General features: G+C 41.1%; 1 protein-coding gene and 1 non-coding gene across 2 annotated transcripts; one reads left to right on the top strand and one right to left on the bottom strand.

The window, feature by feature from the left end:
• Positions 1 to 8,679: 8,679 nt before the first annotated feature.
• On the bottom strand, positions 8,680 to 8,786 carry LOC130996310 (small nucleolar RNA R71). Its single transcript, XR_009092495.1, has one exon. It is a non-coding gene; the product is annotated as a small nucleolar RNA R71 (small nucleolar RNA).
• A 574-nt stretch (positions 8,787 to 9,360) lies between these two features.
• On the top strand, positions 9,361 to 12,322 carry LOC130994297 (uncharacterized). The gene is made up of 2 exons (XM_057919344.1): positions 9,361 to 9,806; positions 12,274 to 12,322. Exons 1-2 carry the CDS (start codon positions 9,361 to 9,363, stop codon positions 12,320 to 12,322), a joined length of 495 nt encoding a protein of 164 aa, XP_057775327.1.
• Positions 12,323 to 17,087: the final 4,765 nt, after the last annotated feature.

Genomic DNA, 17,087 nt, shown 5'->3' with positions numbered 1-17,087 from the left:
CTCTGCTGTTAAGAAGCCTATTCCTACTCCTACGTTTCCCAGACCAGAGTACAAGCCTGTAGCACCTTTCCCTCTTCCATTCCCGATGCCAAGATTAGATGAGCAAAGCTCCAAATTTTTGGAGACATTTAAGAAGTTGGCTGTGAATATTCCTTCCGTGGAGATCTTGAGAAACAAGCCAAATGAGGTGCAAATTGTGAAGGCTGTAATGGAAAAGAAGAGTGCATTCAATGAATTTGAGGAGGTGCTCGCAGTGAAGGAGTATCAGTTGCCTCCAAAAAGAGAAGATCCGGGCAGCTTCAATATTCCTGTGAAGATTGGAAAGTCATTGTTTGAGAAAGTGATGTGTAACACCGGAGCAAGCATAAATGTCATGCCTCTCAAAGTTTATAGGAAGTTGAAGCTGGGGGATTTGAAGCCAACCAACAAGACAATTCAGCTTATTGATAAGTCTTGCTCTAAACCTCTAGGAGTTGCGGAAGATGTGCTTGTGAAGGTGAGTGATTTTTTCTTCCCAATTGACTTTGTAGTGTTGGATATTCCAGAGGATCCAAAGATGTCTTTGCTATTAGGGAGATCTTTCCTTGCCACATGTGGAGCAAAGCTAGATATGAAAAGGGGGACGATGACATTGGGAGCCTATGGGGAAACTGTGATTTTCAAGAAACCTCCACCAAAGGAAGTTCCCCAGAATGAAGTGATAAATTTGGCTGATAGTTTTCTAGCAAATTCGGAGGATGAAGAGGTTGAGAAGAATGAGCTGCCCAAGTATGAACCCAAGAAAAAAACTCCAAAACCAAAAGAAGTTCTGACTTTTGAGATGTGTTTGTTTTTGGAGCATGATGGGGGGTCTTTGAAAACCCATACCCCCAAGAAGAAGAAAGTGAAATTCCGGATTTTTCGGAATAAGAATGAGAAGGGGGCAATGCTTGTGGAGGATGTCCGAGCCAAGAGAAGTGTTTTGGTGGAGAGGGCACCCAAGAGTAGAAAAGCTTTCCAATGGTTAGAGTGCTGTTTCCGACCTCCATGAGTTTTTGAGGTATCGTCGAGCTCTAGACGTTAAATTAAGCACTTGTTGGAAGGTAACCCAACCGCTTTTGTTTTGTTTCTCTTTCTTTTAGTTTCGTTTTGTTTCTTTTTGTTTTGTTGTTTTGTTTGGGGTTTTAGTGCAGTGTTGAGCTTGGAAGATGAGGGAACTCGCGCCCTGTTCATATCACCACCGTGGAGCATGTTTTTCTGTGAGTAGTGACACACATATCATCATCCCTCCAAACTTATTTTCGAACTTATGTTCTGTAATAAGTTTGGGGGAGGGGGGTGAGAGTAGATATGTGTATCACTTTTATCTTTTTGTTAGCTTGATTGTTTTATCCTGCTTGGTTGGTGGTGTGTGTTTGTTTTGTTTTTGAGATGATTATTGCTCCATTATATTTCTGGTGAGATGCCAATGATGATTTCTGTGAAAAAAAAATTTGAAGTTTGATTTTCTTTGATGATTTAAGTATAATTGGAACTAATTTGCATAATTCTAGAGTGATTTTAACCTTGATTTTGGGACGTTGAATAAACCTGTGAGGATTTGAGCTATAACTGTTTATTATGCACAGTTTATTCTTTGTTGTGAGTTTTGTCATTGCATGTGGTGATCTTCTAGAACTTGTCATGGTTTCTGTGTCGAGGTTGCTGTTGTGCCCAGGATTAGGAGATGATTTTAGGCCATCTTTTGTTAGCCACATTATTTTCCCAAACACTGTCCTTGAAAAAATTATCCTTTGTTATCCATTTTGAGCCTATTTAGCTTTTATTCTTTAGCTGGATGATAGGGGGTGATGTAGTATAGGGGAATCTATGTGTGGTGAATATCATAATGGGTTGTGAAAAAGAATGGATGATTTTGTGTTACTATTTACTCTTATGAGCTCTAGAAAGTTGTGAAAAGAAAAGAAAAAAAAAAGAAAAAGAAAGAAAAAAAAGAGTGAAGTCGAGTGTTTATTGAGAAATATGTTTGAAAGTCGACTTTGTTTGTTAGAAAGAAGTTGAGAGCATAAAATAGTGTTTAGTTCTGTTTTGTGATGATTAAATCCCTTGAGTTGTGTGATTATGATGGCATAGTTGGGAGGAAGATGGAATTTATTCCATACTTGATTTGTGAAGCTATAAGGTTGGTGTTCTTAAATTATTTTAAGTCACTTAGCCTATATTTCCCTACCTTAACCAATGTCCCTACATTATAACCCAAAGAAAAAAGACCTTTCTGATCTTAGTCCTGGCACACTTTTAGCGATGGAGATTGTAGACGATTGGCAAGCTTATGGTAAGAGATCTGCATTGCATTGAATTCGATGAGAGTATACACGTCCCGTTCCATCAAATTGAGAGTTGAGTGATACACATACCTTGTGAGATTCAATTGTTTGGAATGTCAAGGTTGATTTTGCTATAGGTTGTGTTTATTGGTGAATTTTGTGCTTAATTATTGAGGATTTGAGAATTCTATCATTCTTTATCTTTCGGAGGCATCGATGAGCTAGATTTCTTACCCATTCGTGTTATTGATTGTGTTCTTCTCATTATTCGAGGACGAACAATGGATTAAGTTTGGGGGAGTTGATAACACTCATGTTTCCATGGTTTTTAATGTTCATATGATGTTAATTTTATAGGAAATTGAGTGTTGGATGATTGTTTTGTGCTTAAATTGCTTTATCTTGTGAAATATGTTACTTGGTCGTACTTTGATGATTTTTTCAGAAATATTGAGTTCGAATTTGGAAAACTTGTCTGAAATAAAAGTTGTAGATCATCTCGATACGAGTTCGTGAGCGCAAACGGTTCGTAAATCCGAGTTTGGACGAGGAAGATATGGCCGAAACAAGAAAGTCGCGCGCAGCAGTGAATAGTGCCCGACGGAAATTTCCGAATTTTCGGGATTTTGCGGGATTTTCGGATTTTATCAGTATTTTCGAGCTCTGTACTGTATTTATCCCATGTGCCTATAAATAGGTCATCTTTTGACCTATTTAGGGTTCACAGCTTTAGTTTTTCAGTTCCCAACATTCATATTTCAGTTTTATAGCTTTAGAACTTTTTAGCTTTCCAGTTTTCAAGGCTTGGATCAAGATTGAAGATTCAAGCTGCTACAATCGTTTTAATTCGGTTTTTATACAATTTGTTTTTACAATTGCGTTCAATTTAATTATGTTTATGTTTGATTTTACTATGTCTGGCTAGTTCTTTTAATCTGAACCTAGGGTTTGTACATAGCTGATTAATTATGTGTTTTTGATTTATTGATATCAATTTGCCTTCCAACTTGTGATTCATGATTCCTGGTGCTTAATTTCTTGTGAATTATCTGATCAATGATTTACATGTCTAGCTGTTCAGTTTGAGTCTTGAATGCGATAATTGTTCAGCCGATTCAGGAATGCATGATATAGTGTTAGCCTTGAGTCTTGAATGCGATAGGTGAAGCTATAGGAAGCTATTCTTTATGTGCTATTTGGAGTTAATTTATTCCTTGGAGTCTTGAATGCGAAAAGGGATTAATTAATCTACGTTCATAGGTGGTCGTTAGAGACGCTTGTGAATAATATAGTGATCTTTCATCAGGGTTGGATTAAAATTGGTAATTGAATCAATAGATTGAATACATGTAGTTGATTAGTGAAAGTACATCCCTAGGGTCAGAGCTTTCCTTATATTTGAGTTAATTATCATAGTTTACATGCTCTTTAGTTTTTATTTAGTTAATCTTAGTTCGTAATTCACCTTCAAATTCGTTTTACCTGCATACTGTGAGAGTCTGTTTAGGAAGTAGATAGAGTAATTTCATTTTACAGTCTCTGTGGATACGATACTCTGCTTGTTGTTTTCGTACTACAATTACACTGTTTAGTTGCAGTTATTGTTGCTATAAAAATAGTGATCACTAGCTTGCAGTGGTTAAGATTCTCTGAGTTCAGAACGATGTCTCGAACTCTCTCTCTATCTCAAACACTCTTCTAATTGTGGTAGAAAAGGGTTCAACTCTCCAACTAATTATTACTGAGAACATACTCTCAAGTAATAGAAAACTAGGCTAGGGATGGGGAATATTTGCCTAGTAGCTTCTAAGAGAATATTGGTATATTAGGTGAACTGATATTTGGCAAGGGAGATTCTCTTCTTCGATTCAAAGATTTTGGCTAAGTATATGCTGAGTCTTGAGTTCGGCAGAGCTTCAACGCATGTTCTTAAATCGGTGAGGTCGAAGGTTGAATCTTGAGCTCTATTTTATAGGCGAATGAGAGGGAATAGATCCGTTGGAGGGGATCCTTCAATCTTATCTACCGTTTGACTTGTCAATTCAAGTTTGGCTCAAGTCTTCATCCTCTATCTCCTTTACGCCGAAAGAGGCATGGCCTTTCTGAGCTAAGAGATGGTGTTACAGTGTAAGGTAACACGAAAATGGAAACTCTGTAGGTTGAAGGACGATTCACCATATCCTTGCATTAAATGCACTGTCTTTAGCATTAAATGCGGCGTGTCTTAGAAGCATTCAAGTTGTCCTTCGTTAACACTGAGTGTGTTATACATAACTCAACTTCAGTCTGTATCTGCTTTATAAATCCGAGGTTTCTATTCGAAACATTCCTTTCAGTTGCATTGAATTCTCTTCGACTGGTCAGGTGTACTGAAGTGTTTCCCTAACACTTATACTTCAGTGCAGATACTTCATTAAATTCAACATTTAATTCAGATGGACTTCAGGTCTTTAGCATGGTGAACAATATAACTTCAATCCTTCATACTTTAGTCTTCAAGACTTCAGTTAATTGATCTTCTGTTCTTCGGTCTTCAGTCCTTCATACTTCAGTGCTTTGGTCTTCAGTACTTCCATTTTCAGTCATTGCGACTTCAGTGCTTTGGTCTTCAGTCTATACTAGAAAAAAAAATGAACTCCAATAATTGAGTTCAAACGAAATTCTAGTCTAGTAAAATAACGTCTAAGGATTTTGGTATTATCAAAACTAAGGTTAGGATATTTCTTCTTATTTTCCAACATCCCTCTGTCCCACTATAAGTGGCTCAAAACTTTTCGGCATGAGAATTAAGGAGAAGGTGTAAATGTGTTAAAAGTGGTAGAGTCCACACTTTTTTTAAGGGTTAAACTTTGTCATTTATGAAAATAGGCCACTTATAGTGGGATGGCCCAAAATGGAATACAGGTTACTTTTAGTGGGACAAAAAGAGTGGGACAGATGGAGTAATAATTAAAAATTAATACATTTAAAATTTATATGATGAAAAAAGCAATTACAAAATCACAAAATCCTGTATACGCCTGAGTGTACTGTACACCCCGGTCGTACCCCAACAAAATCTCTAATTGGCCCAATCCGGAGACCCGTATTCGTATCCGTATTTTTTTCTCCTAAATCCTTAATATCATTTTGTTTCTCTCTCTTCCCTCTCAATCTCAACGGAACAAACTCCCATCTTCCTCTCCAAATCTACTTTGTCGCCGTTGAGCCGTGCTCGAGCAGCGCCGGTCGCCGCTATCGGAAACCTCCATTCCTTTCTCGATTTTCAATGTCGCGCTGTTGCATGCCTTCGAGAGTCGTCGTAGCTCTCAATTCTCCCCAAATCATCGCCGCTGAATTTTGAACATCGGCCTCCCTCGCTACTGCTCTGAAGTCGACGGAAACTGCCGTTCAACACCATAGCCTCTCTGCTAACACGTTGCCGCTGCCGAGCTACCACGGTTGCAAATCCACCACCGTACCGTCACTGATTATTTTTTTGCTTGGTTTTACTTTGAAGATATTTTTGTGGAGTGGACCCACCTCTTAATTTGAAAGTTTCTCAGATATGGAGCTCTGGCTCTGTATATCAATCAATCTCATTAGGCCTTTCTCATTTCCATTTTTTCAAATTAAATTTTAAAATTGAGGATAGTCACATGGCAGTTGTAGTGAAGGTGAGAGAGAAATAGAAGAAGTTATTTTCCTTGGTTGGAGAGAAAATTTCAACCAAAGAGATTCACAATTGAAAATCCCGCTGCTGGACAAGTATGGTGGAGAAACAAATACTGTTGTGGTCAATATCGGGAAGTCTGAGCAAAATGGATTTGAGACATATAATTCTGGTGAAGGTGGTTTTTACCTACACTAATTTTAAGACATATTTCTTGGATCTCACCTGGTTTTGGATTTATGAAATAAGGTAAAACGTATAGATTTCTGATGTCTTTCTCCTTTCTTCGCGACTGATATCCTTTCTCTCATTCTTTTGTCTCTTTCAACGGTAAAAAATGTTTTGAATTGGAACCCCCAAATATTTCTCCCGACTTTTCTCTATCATAATTGAGTAATAATTTGAGCTTGGTACTTCACAAACTGTTACTCACTCTATTTATAAAATGCATGACCTAAGGGATAATCTAGTAATCTCATTGTCCAGATGAGGGGTAATTTAAACCTTTCCTATCCCCTTTTTAATATGAAAGATGGTAAAATAGCTCTTTCTACTTTAGGGCATCTTCCACGTCAACTGACAAACATGGTTTTCGTATGAATTGTTGTCATTTTCCTTTATGTTTTGCTTGTGAGTGCTTGTTTGTACCTTAATGTTATGCTTTGTTGAGATTTGATGCTTGGTATAGTTTTTGGAGTGTTTTCAGGAAAAATCAAGGACTAATTGGAGGATTTTGAAGACATGAGATTGAAGTACGTCTCGAGAGGAATCCGTGAGCGCAAACGGCGACCAAATCCGAGTCCGGACGAGGGAGAACGGAGTAAAACGAGCAGACTGCACAAAGAGCCCAGTAGCCCGCGGTCACCACCCGCGGCCGCGGGGCGGGACCGCGGCAAACTCACCCTCGACGCCAGAAGACCCCCGCGGTCACCACCCACGGCCGCGGGGTTGGACCGCGGGTTCCCTGAGCATCCCCCACGTTTGAAGGCCGCGGACGCGGGCCGTGACCGCGGGAAAAGGGCGGGGCTTCCCCCAAGTGGGCCCCAGACGTGATTTTGAGCCCTAAAACCCCATTTTCCCCCCATTCCTCACATCTTTCATCATCCCCCAACATTCAACACACCCAATTTCATCTTCCCCAATACTCCACACCAAAATCCTAGCCTCCATTAGCACACCCACCTACCAAGATTGAAGCATTGAAGAGGAGAGAAGGAAGAAAGCAACCTTGAAATAGGATTTGTCACTTTACTCTATTTCATTTATGTATCTCTTTGTTTTTGGATTGTTGTTTGTGAACATGTTAGGCTAAAATCCCCCATTGGTTTGGGGGGGGCTAGTAGATTATGTAATGGATTGATTATTATGCTTAATATATGTCTTGATTACTTCCTTGTCATTATCTTTTCAAGCCCTAGTATTCTTTAATTTCTTGTATGGATTGTTGGCCACTTTCTATGCATTTCTCATTTGTGATTTGAATCGGGAGAGAATAATCATAATAGATTAGGAGCTTGAAACATATTGACTCAATAAACCGGGAGGTTGAGAGTTGGGTGAGAGTTTATCGATCTTATTGTGCTTTTGGGAGTTATAGGTTATAAGTTGACCGGGGACGGCAACTATGACCCGTAATCTACCGTTTTAGTCGTCCGGGAGGGGGCTAGAACTAGTTGGGAGATCACTCTAGATAAATAGGAATATCAAGACTAATATTGAGCTAAATTGAAGTCCATTGCTAATCCATCGATGCCTAATCCCTAAACCATCTTCGTCACTTGATTAATCCACTTTGTTTGATTGTTCTTATTTTGTCTTTGAATTTGTTAGTTAATCAAACCACTCACCTCATTGTTTAGTCTAAATAGCTCTAGCATAATGACTTAAGGTAATCACTAGAATTTGACTACTAATCCTTGTGGAATACGACCTTGCTTTCCTATATTGCAACTACACCGTATACTTGCGGCGTAGTAAAAATAATAGCGAACAAGCTTTTGGCGCCGTTGCCGGGGATTAGTTTAGTTTGATTACTTGTGATATTTTGTTTTATTGTGCTTAACTACTTTAGACATTTTACTTGCTTTATTTTTGTTTTCTATTTTAAGATTGTATCTTGACTTGTTGTTCTTGTTGGTTGATAGGTAGTGCATGAACACAAGGTCTAAGGGCGCACCTCTTATACCTTTAGACCTTGAGGTTGAAGCTCTTTGTCGACACAACAAAGCAAGAGTGAGAAGAGAGAAAGAATTGGGGAAAAATATGGCGGAAAATCAAGAATTGATTCTCCAACTCCAAAGACAATTGGAGGCCATGCAAGGGCGAATCAATGAGCAAGAGGCTCAAAGGAATGCACCACCACCACCACCCATTAGCGATATGTTCCAACCCGTGGCCCAACGAGGAGGAGTGCATGCTCCAAGGATCAATGTCAATAATTTTGAGCTTAAGCCGGCCCTCATAAATATGGTGCAACAAAACCAATTCGCCGGTCTTTCTCAAGATGACCCGAATGGACATCTTGGAAACTTCTTGGAGATATGCGGCACCATCAAGATAAATGGAGTCCCAGAGGATGCCGTTCGACTTCGACTCTTCCCCTTCTCACTAAGGGGCATGGCCAAGACATGGTATCAATTTTTAGAGGGTGGTTCTATCACTACATGGGAGAAGATGGCTAAAAAATTCCTCAACAAGTTCTACCCTCCGGGTAAAACCATGAAGATGAAGAAGGACATAGTCCAATTTCACCAATTTGATGGAGAATCCTTCTATGAAGCTTGGGAAAGATTCAAAGAGATGCTAAGGAAGTGCCCTAACCATGGCTTTGATCAAAACACAATCATTTGTGTATTCTACACCGGGTGTAGTGGTGAGATGCAAAGAGACATGAATGCATCGGCCAATGGAGCATTGTTGGAGAAAAGCCACGAGGAGGCCGCCCACATCATTGAGAACTTGGCCGCCAATTGCTATCAATTTCCGACGGAGAGGATCATCTTGAAGAAAGTGGCGGCAACTACAAGCTCGGATCCCATAGCCCTTTTGACGGCTCAAATGACCGCCATGAATAGCAAGATTGATGCTATGTCAATATCAAGGGTAGAGCCCGTGGTTAAAGAACAAACTAGCTTTGAAGATGTGAACTACATCAACAACAACAACAACAACAACCGAGGCTATGGGAACTTCCGGCCCCAACAACAAGGTGGCTACCAAGAGCAAGTGCAATACAATCAAGGATTTCAAACAAATCGCCATCCAAATCTTGCTTATGGCAATCCAAACAACTTTTTGCAACCACCACCCGGATTTGCGGTGAATAATGGAGAGATCAAGGAAGAGAAGAAGCTCAACCTTGAGGAAATCTTAATGAAATTCATGACGGCCACACAAGCTCACATGACGAAAATCGATGAGAGGTTGGAGGCTCAAGAAACTCAATTGAAAATGCTTGAGATGAAAGTTGGGCAAATTGCCGAATCCTTAAGCAACCAACATCAACAAGGGCAATTTCCAAGCAACAAAATTGTGAACCCAAAAGAGCATTGCAAAGCTATTAGTATACTAGGTGAGACAACCTTTGAAGAGTCCAAGATGTACTTGGGAGAGGAGGACATGGTTGAAATAGAGAAGAGCAATGATGGAGGCATTTCTTCAAAAATGCAAAATGATAAGGAAAAGAAGAAGGAAGTGTACAAAGCTCCACCTCCTTATTGCCCACCAATCCCCTTTCCTCAAAGGCTTCCCAAGAATAATGTGGAGAGTGAGTTCTCCAAATTCCTTGAAATCTTTCGGAAGGTGAACATCAACATCCCCCTTGTTGAAGCTTTGCAACAAATGCCCAAGTATGCAAAATTTCTCAAGGAAGTTCTATCCAAGAAGAAGAAATTAGAAGAATTTGAGACGGTCAACCTTACCGAAGAATGTTGTGTCGTTCTTCAAAAGAAGCTACCCATCAAGATCAAGGATCCCGGGAGCTTTACTATCCCATGTGATGTTGGAAATAGTTGTTTTGGAAAGGCCTTGTGTGATTTGGGAGCAAGCATAAATTTGATGCCTCTCTCCATCTTCAACAAGCTTGAAATAGGAACCATTAAGCCAACCACGATTGCTTTGCAAATGGCGGACCGTTCCGTTTTATATCCAAAAGGGATAGTGGAGGATGTCTTAGTGAGGGTTGACAAATTCATTTTTCCGGTGGATTTTGTGGTGTTGGATATTGTTAGGTCCGGGGGGGTCTCGAATAGGTGTATGGGGGGGGGGGGAATACACCTATAGGCTATTTTTGGTCTATCTACCAACCTCAATCAGAGGGATCTCAGTCAGAGATAGAAAAGAATCTTTTACAAGCAAACCAGACACCTGTTTAACCGAAATTAGTTTTGACCAACAGGGTTGACGACTGATACTGAAAGCTCTTCAGTAAAGAGTTATCAGTTAAGTCACAAGAACTTAACTGATCCACGTAAGGGCTTCAGTCGTGTTTGCAAAGATAGAGATGATATCACTCTTCCTTACTATCAGAGGATAGTTCAGTCAGATTGATATCACACGCAGCGGAAATTAAACTTAGTTTCGAATAGCCTCGGTGGAGCAGATAGTTGGATTAAGGTTTCTCTAGCAGTTAGTCAGTGTTCAGTTTTATCAATATAAATAACACAGTTAAGAAGTAAAACTGAAAGCTGTAAATAACTCAGAGACTTTTACGTGGTTCGGAAAAACTCTTTCCTACATCCACGGCTGGTTGATCAGACCAACAATCCACTCCGCAAGTGCTTGCCTGGTGCACTGCAAACCGTGAACTGAAGATAAACTCTCTTCAGCACCTACACACCTCGCGTAGGATTTCTCCACCTACACACCTCGTATAGGATTTCAGCACCTACACAACTCGCGTAGGATTTCCCTGCTAAGCACACCTCGTGCTCAGACTTCTCTTTCAGAGTTCAGAGTACCTTCCTGAATCTCCGAATCACTCAAACACTCTTATGGGGGAGAGGTTTAAACGAGTGCCAACTATACTTACAAAGAACAAGTTCTTTGAAGCAAGTTTGACCTTTGGCTTCTGAGTACACAGAATATATGCCTAGGGTCTAAGAGAATGTATGTAATCAGCAGTGACTGATTTTGGCTTTGGAATTCTCTTCTTCGATTCAAGCTTTGGGCTGAGTAGCTATTTCGGCAGAGCTTCAGCTTATGTTGTTGAATCGGTGAAGATTGAAGTGATTCTCGAGCGCTATTTGTAGGAGAATTCTTGAATAGATCCGTTGGCGTAAATCGTCCTCAAGATTTCTTCCGTTGGAGAGCAATTCGAATTTGGGCTGAGGCTTCAATCTTCGAGGTTCCTTGTCTGTGTGGAAACGGCTCTCTTTGAACGACAGGAGATGTGACATCTCTGAAAAGTAACCACCAGATAGGAATGACCTCTGCAGAGATAAGATATTGAGATATCTCTGCATTTAATGCGGCTGTACTTGAGCGTACGTGGCTTCCTCTGAACGTTGGAAGATCAGTCCTAGGAGGAATGTTCAACTGATACTTGACTTTAGTATCAGTCTATGGCGCGCATTAAATAATCAGTCTTCAACTGATTCTTCAACTGATACTTCAGTTGGTAACTCCAGTCTTCAGTCTTCAGTCTTCATTCTTCAGTCTTCAGTCTTTGACACTGCAACTAAACTAGAAACGAACTCTAACACTTGAGTTCAAAAAGATTCTAGTCTATTACATCTAAGTCCTATGAATTTTGGTATCATCAAAACAAGGGTTAGGATATTCCACAAGGTTCCCAACAATTTCCCCCTTTTTGATGATGCCAAAACCACACAGCAGTTCTAGACAATAAAAAAGACTGAGCCTCAGTATAAGTTCTAGACGAGGGGTGAAAACAGTTCCCCCTTAACAATAGAACCTAAACAACTTATACTTAGAGCAAGAACGAAAACAGTTCTAAACACAGAACTTAAAGAAGACAGAAAAACCATAAATCAGAGCCTGGACAAAGAGTTATTATCTTCAGGGTGAGATCAATAAGAAGTTCATTTTATTAATAGGACTGATAAGCCATCAGTCGAGGTACAGAGCAAGACTTACATTGGAGTAAAACGATAAACAACAAAAAACATCATGGTTAAACCATGGACTCCAGCAGTCTGCTTGGCTGCGCCTTGAACTTCTTGATCTTCATCTTCTATCTTCGTGTCTTCATGTTCCTAAGTTTGTTCCACTCTCACTTGTTTTCCGTTGAATTGAGGTCTCTTCCGAAACGTCATCCTTCTAACTTCTGGTGATCCTTTGCTGTTCCATCATCAGTCAAGAGTTAGAGGACAGGGAGCAACCTCAAGAAAAGGTTTCTCTCTGACTTCTGACTTTTCAAACTTTCCCCCTTTTTGGCAACATCAAAAAGAGAGATGACGATGGAGGCTATGATCAGACGGTACCCAACTCCGAGTCTCAGAAGTTTGTGAAAAGATTTGAGAACAGAGTGAGTCCGGATAAGCAGAAGAGGAGGACGTCCGTTGTGGGGTGAGGAGATGAGGGAGACGGAGAAGTGGAGGAGGACAAGAAAACGTAGAAGGCGGAAGATAGAAGAAGGCTGCCTTGGAAGAAGGAGAGGGCTGCCTTATGAGGAGAAGGATCAGATTGGTGAATTAGAAAGAAGGAGAGAAAGGATGGAAGGGTGTGAGAAGGAAGAATCGAAGCGGTGGCAGCTGAGAAGACTAACACCGTCGACTTGCCGACCCAGGGTCTGTGAAGAATAGACCCGGTGCGGCTGAAGATGCCGGCCAACAACAAGAGTGATCTCGTTGTTTGTTGCAAGCCAGGGAGGAGCACGAGATATGCGATACGGTATATCTCCTCCAGAAGCGGTGAAGCTTCTTGGCGCCAGGCATGAGAATGGAAGACACTCGCTTCGCTGGATACAAGTGAGGGTAGAGCAAACTTTGACGTCGGAGAGACGTTGTGATCCAGTGGAAGGGTCCGGTGAAGACCAAGACTATGAGTGTCATTCTTCCACTCCATGACTTTGCAGTCATAGATTTCTCCTTTAGTCGGAACAAATTTTCTCTGCAATTTTAAAAGAAATTGAAACTTTTTCTCACAATGAAGGCTGTGGAGAGTTGTTAGTTTATGCAGAAAAGTCGTGAAGACAGCATGGTGTATAAATAGACAAGATGTGAACCATGTAGAAGATGAAAAGGTTTTTCGAAAACTGTGCCTAAATTGCAATTGAAGAAAAATTTCGCGTCCGCCGTCACTGCGAAGGACTTTGAAAAGCATCATTACATATGTCATGTCAATGAGTATTTCAAGAAATTTTATTGCAGAGGCAAAAAGGTTGGAAGGATTTTTGGCAAAAAGATCAGGACAAGTTCAATCAAAACAGATTTTCTCTTTATAAAAATCTTGTCCTTTTCGGATACTCCATTTTCCAACAATTCCAACAATCAGTTAAAGTTTTTGAAGAAAACTGATCAGTTAGAGAAAAGGTTTTGAACGAAACACTTAAAGCTCTAAACTGAAATAACTGATTTTTGAAAAGGTAAGCATTTAAAATACTTACTGATCAACTGAACATTGTAGTCAGTTGATACCACGTGATCCTGGTTGAATCATCAGGATGACTTCTTCTTCAGATGAGTATTCGGACTTCATTGCATTCCACGTCGGCGATCGTAGAAGCAACAGTTGGTTGACCACTAGTCAGCAAGACTGTTTGAGAAAATCTTCAAACACAGCATCACTCTTCAGGGTTGATGAGGCCGATCTTTGCACATAGATCATTGAACCTCTCTTCTGGAAGAGCCTTGGTCAGCAGGTCCGCTCTCTGAATAGCAGTGGGAATCCATTCCACAGAGATATTCTTCTTTTCGACATGATCACGAATGAAGTGATGTCGAATCTCAATGTGTTTGACTCTGGTGTGATGAACTGGATTCTGGGAGATTGCAATAGCACTGGAGCTGTCGCAATAGATAGGAACTTCCTTTTCCTCGATCCCATAGTCCTTTAGTTGATGGACTAACCACAGGATTTGTGAGCAGCAGCTTTCGGCAGCAACATATTCAGCTTCAGTTGTAGAGGTGGCGACTGAAGTCTGCTTCTTTGAAAACCAAGAGATGAGCTTGTTGCCTAGGAATTGACAAGTTCCGGAGGTTGACTTGCGATCAAGCTAGCATCCACCGAAGTCGGAGTCTAAAAATCCGGTAAGCTTGATGTCGTCGTCTGCTGGGTACCACAATCCTAAATTGGGTGTGCCCTTGAGATATCTCAGAATCCGCTTAGCTGCATCCAAATGAGCTTCCTTAGGATCTGATTGATATCTTGCACAAACCCCGACTGCAAATGCGATATCTGGTCCGCTCGCAGTCAAATACAGCAAAGATCCAATGATTTCTCTGTACTTCTTCGAAGAGACAGAGCTTCCTTCTGAACCTGGATCGACTTTCCAGTTTGTGTTCATTGGGATCTTGACTGATTTCATGTGCTGAATACCGAACTTAGCTATCAGCTCCTTGGCATACTTGGACTGACTGATCAGTATTCCTTCTTTGGTCTGCTTGACTTGCAATCCGAGAAAGAAATTCATTTCTCCCATCATGGACATTTGGAATTTGTTCGTCATGATGTCAGCAAACTTATTGCACATGCGTTCGGATTTGGATCCGAAGATTATGTCATCGACATAAATTTGAACAAGCAAGAGATCTTCTCCTTCTTTGAGAGTGAACAAGGTTCTGTCCACAGATCCCTTTTTGAAGCCTTGTTCAATCAGATACTCAGAGAGAGTATCATACCACGCTCTTGGTGCTTGCTTCAATCCATAGAGCGCTTTCTTCAGCTTGTACACCTTTTCTGGTCCAGCAACCTCAAATCCGGGAGGTTGTTCTACATAGACTTCATCTGTGAGCACTCGATTAAGAAATGCACACTTGACATCCATTTGGTGTACCTTGAAACCTTTGTAAGCTGCGAAGGCTAAGAAGAGTCTGACTGCTTCCAATCTGGCAACTGGGGCGAATGTCTCGTCGTAGTCGATTCCTTCTTCTTGACTGTATCCTTTAGCCACAAGCCTTGCTTTGTTTCTCACAACGTTTCCTTCTTTGTCTTCCTTGTTCTTGAAAATCTATTTCAAGCCAATCACCTTTGCATCGTCTGGTCGATCCACAAGCTCCCAAACTGAATTCCGGTTGAATTCATTGAGTTCCTCTAGCATTGCGATGACCCATTCAGTGGACTTCAGAGCTTCTTCAATATCCTTGGGCTCTGTAGTTGATAAGAAACAGCTGAAATTCTTATCTTCGTTGATGCAGTTCTGGTTGATGTCGAAGACGAGGTTGCACATTGATCTCCGAGTCTTGACGCCATCTGATGGTTCTCCAATGATGTTCTCCTTAGAGTGGAGTTCAAACCATCTTCGATACTTCTTGATCTCTTCAGGGGATGGTGGAGTTTCTTCGGTCAGAATAGCTCTGGGATGTTGAGCACCTTCTGGAGCAGGGGTGAGTTGAGCTGGGGCGGTTTCTGCGCGTTCAACTTGAACTTCAGCAATTGGAGTTCCCCCTTGACTGATGCCATCTGCATTGACTCCAGTCTGGACTTCAGACCGTTGGTTGATCTTCTGATACTGAAGCATCTCAGTATCTTCATCTTTGCCAGGTCCCCACACCAAGACAGTAGAGGGCTCGACAGTGTGGATTTCAGCTTTGGAACCTTCAGCGATCTGAACAACCTTTTCAGCATCTTGTTCCCTGAAACCATCTGTAGACTCATCAAAGATCACATGAGGTGTTTCTTCTACACAGAGAGTTTGAGTATTGAACACTCGATAGGCTTTGCTTGAACGTTCTGTTCCAGAGTATCCAAGGAAGACTCCTGGACCAGCCTTGCTATCGAAGGTGTTCAACCTCTTCTTATCATTGTTGTGTATGAAACACTTAGAACCGGAAGCATGAAAGTAGGCAATCGAAGGCTTTCTGTTCTTCCATAACTCGTATGGAGTTCTTCCATGTCTCTGAATGAGGAAGGAGTGATTCTGCGTGTAGCATGCGTTGTTGACTGCTTCGGCCCAAAACTTTAATGGAAGTTTTGACTCGGCTAGCATCGTCCTGGCTGCTTCCTTTAGAGACTGGTTTCTTCTTTCTGCGACTCCATTCTGCTGGGGAGTTCTTGCTGCAGAAGTTTGATGACTGATTCCTTGTTCATCACAATACTCACGAATGACAGTATTGAGGAACTCAGTCCCACGATCTGATCTGATGCTGATGATGTTGACTTCCTTTTCAACGCTCAGTCTTCTCAGCAGCTTTGGCAGTTCCTCCAGTGTCTCCTTCTTTTTGAAGAGAAAGATAACCCAAGTATATCGTGAGTAATCATCCACAACTACCAAGGTGTACTTTCTACCGTTGTAGCTTCCTGGAGTGATCGGGCCAAATAGATCCATGTGAAGTAGATGCAGAATCCTTCCAGAGGAGTGTCCTGTCTTTGACTTGAATGACGTCTGCGTCTGCTTTCCTCTGAGGCATGCTTCACATTCTTGCTTCTTCTGGAATACAATAGAAGGAAGACCTTCTACCAGTTGATGTTTAGCAAGTTTGTTGATCGTCTTGAAGTTGAGATGGTTGAGTCTCTTGTGCCATAGCCAATTGAGCTCCGAGATGCTCTTGCTGATGAGGCACGTTTCTGGTGGGCTGTCTTCCCAATAAACAACGTAGAGACTCCCTTGTCTGAATCCCTTCAGAACCACCTTTTTCTGATTGTTTCTAACAGTGAATTCATCCTTTTTGATTTTCACTGTGAAACCACTGTCACAAAATTGACTCACAGACAACAGATTATGTTTAAGACCATAAACAAAGCTAACATTACTGATACTGGCGTTACCCATGTTGAGCACACCGTAGCCTTTTGTTTCTCCAATCGAGTTGTCTCCGAATGCAACTTTGGATCCTGCTTTCTCGACATACTGGGATAGATATTCTTTATAGCCCGTCATATGCTTCGAACAGCCACTATCCAGATACCACGTTCTGATTGAAGCTTTGGCCTCTTCCTTCTTTTTATGTTTCCTGACATTGACCTGCAAGGAAGAGTTGCTTCAGGCACCCAATCAAACTTTGGGTCCT

The sequence above is a fragment of the Salvia miltiorrhiza genome, chromosome 7 (assembly GCF_028751815.1).
Source record: "Salvia miltiorrhiza cultivar Shanhuang (shh) chromosome 7, IMPLAD_Smil_shh, whole genome shotgun sequence".
NCBI lineage: Eukaryota > Viridiplantae > Streptophyta > Magnoliopsida > Lamiales > Lamiaceae > Salvia > Salvia miltiorrhiza.
The sequence above is the reverse complement of the archived record's forward strand: the minus strand, read 5'-3'. Positions and strand labels throughout refer to the sequence as shown.

Coding starts and splice junctions, on each gene's coding strand:
- LOC130994297 (XM_057919344.1), top strand. CDS start 9,361: ATGACGAAAATCGATGAGAGGTTGGAGGCTCAAGAAACTCAATTGAAA. Junction 9,807..12,273: donor GCTTTGCAACAAATGCCCAA/GTATGCAAAATT, acceptor TTCCATCATCAG/TCAAGAGTTAGAGGACAGGG.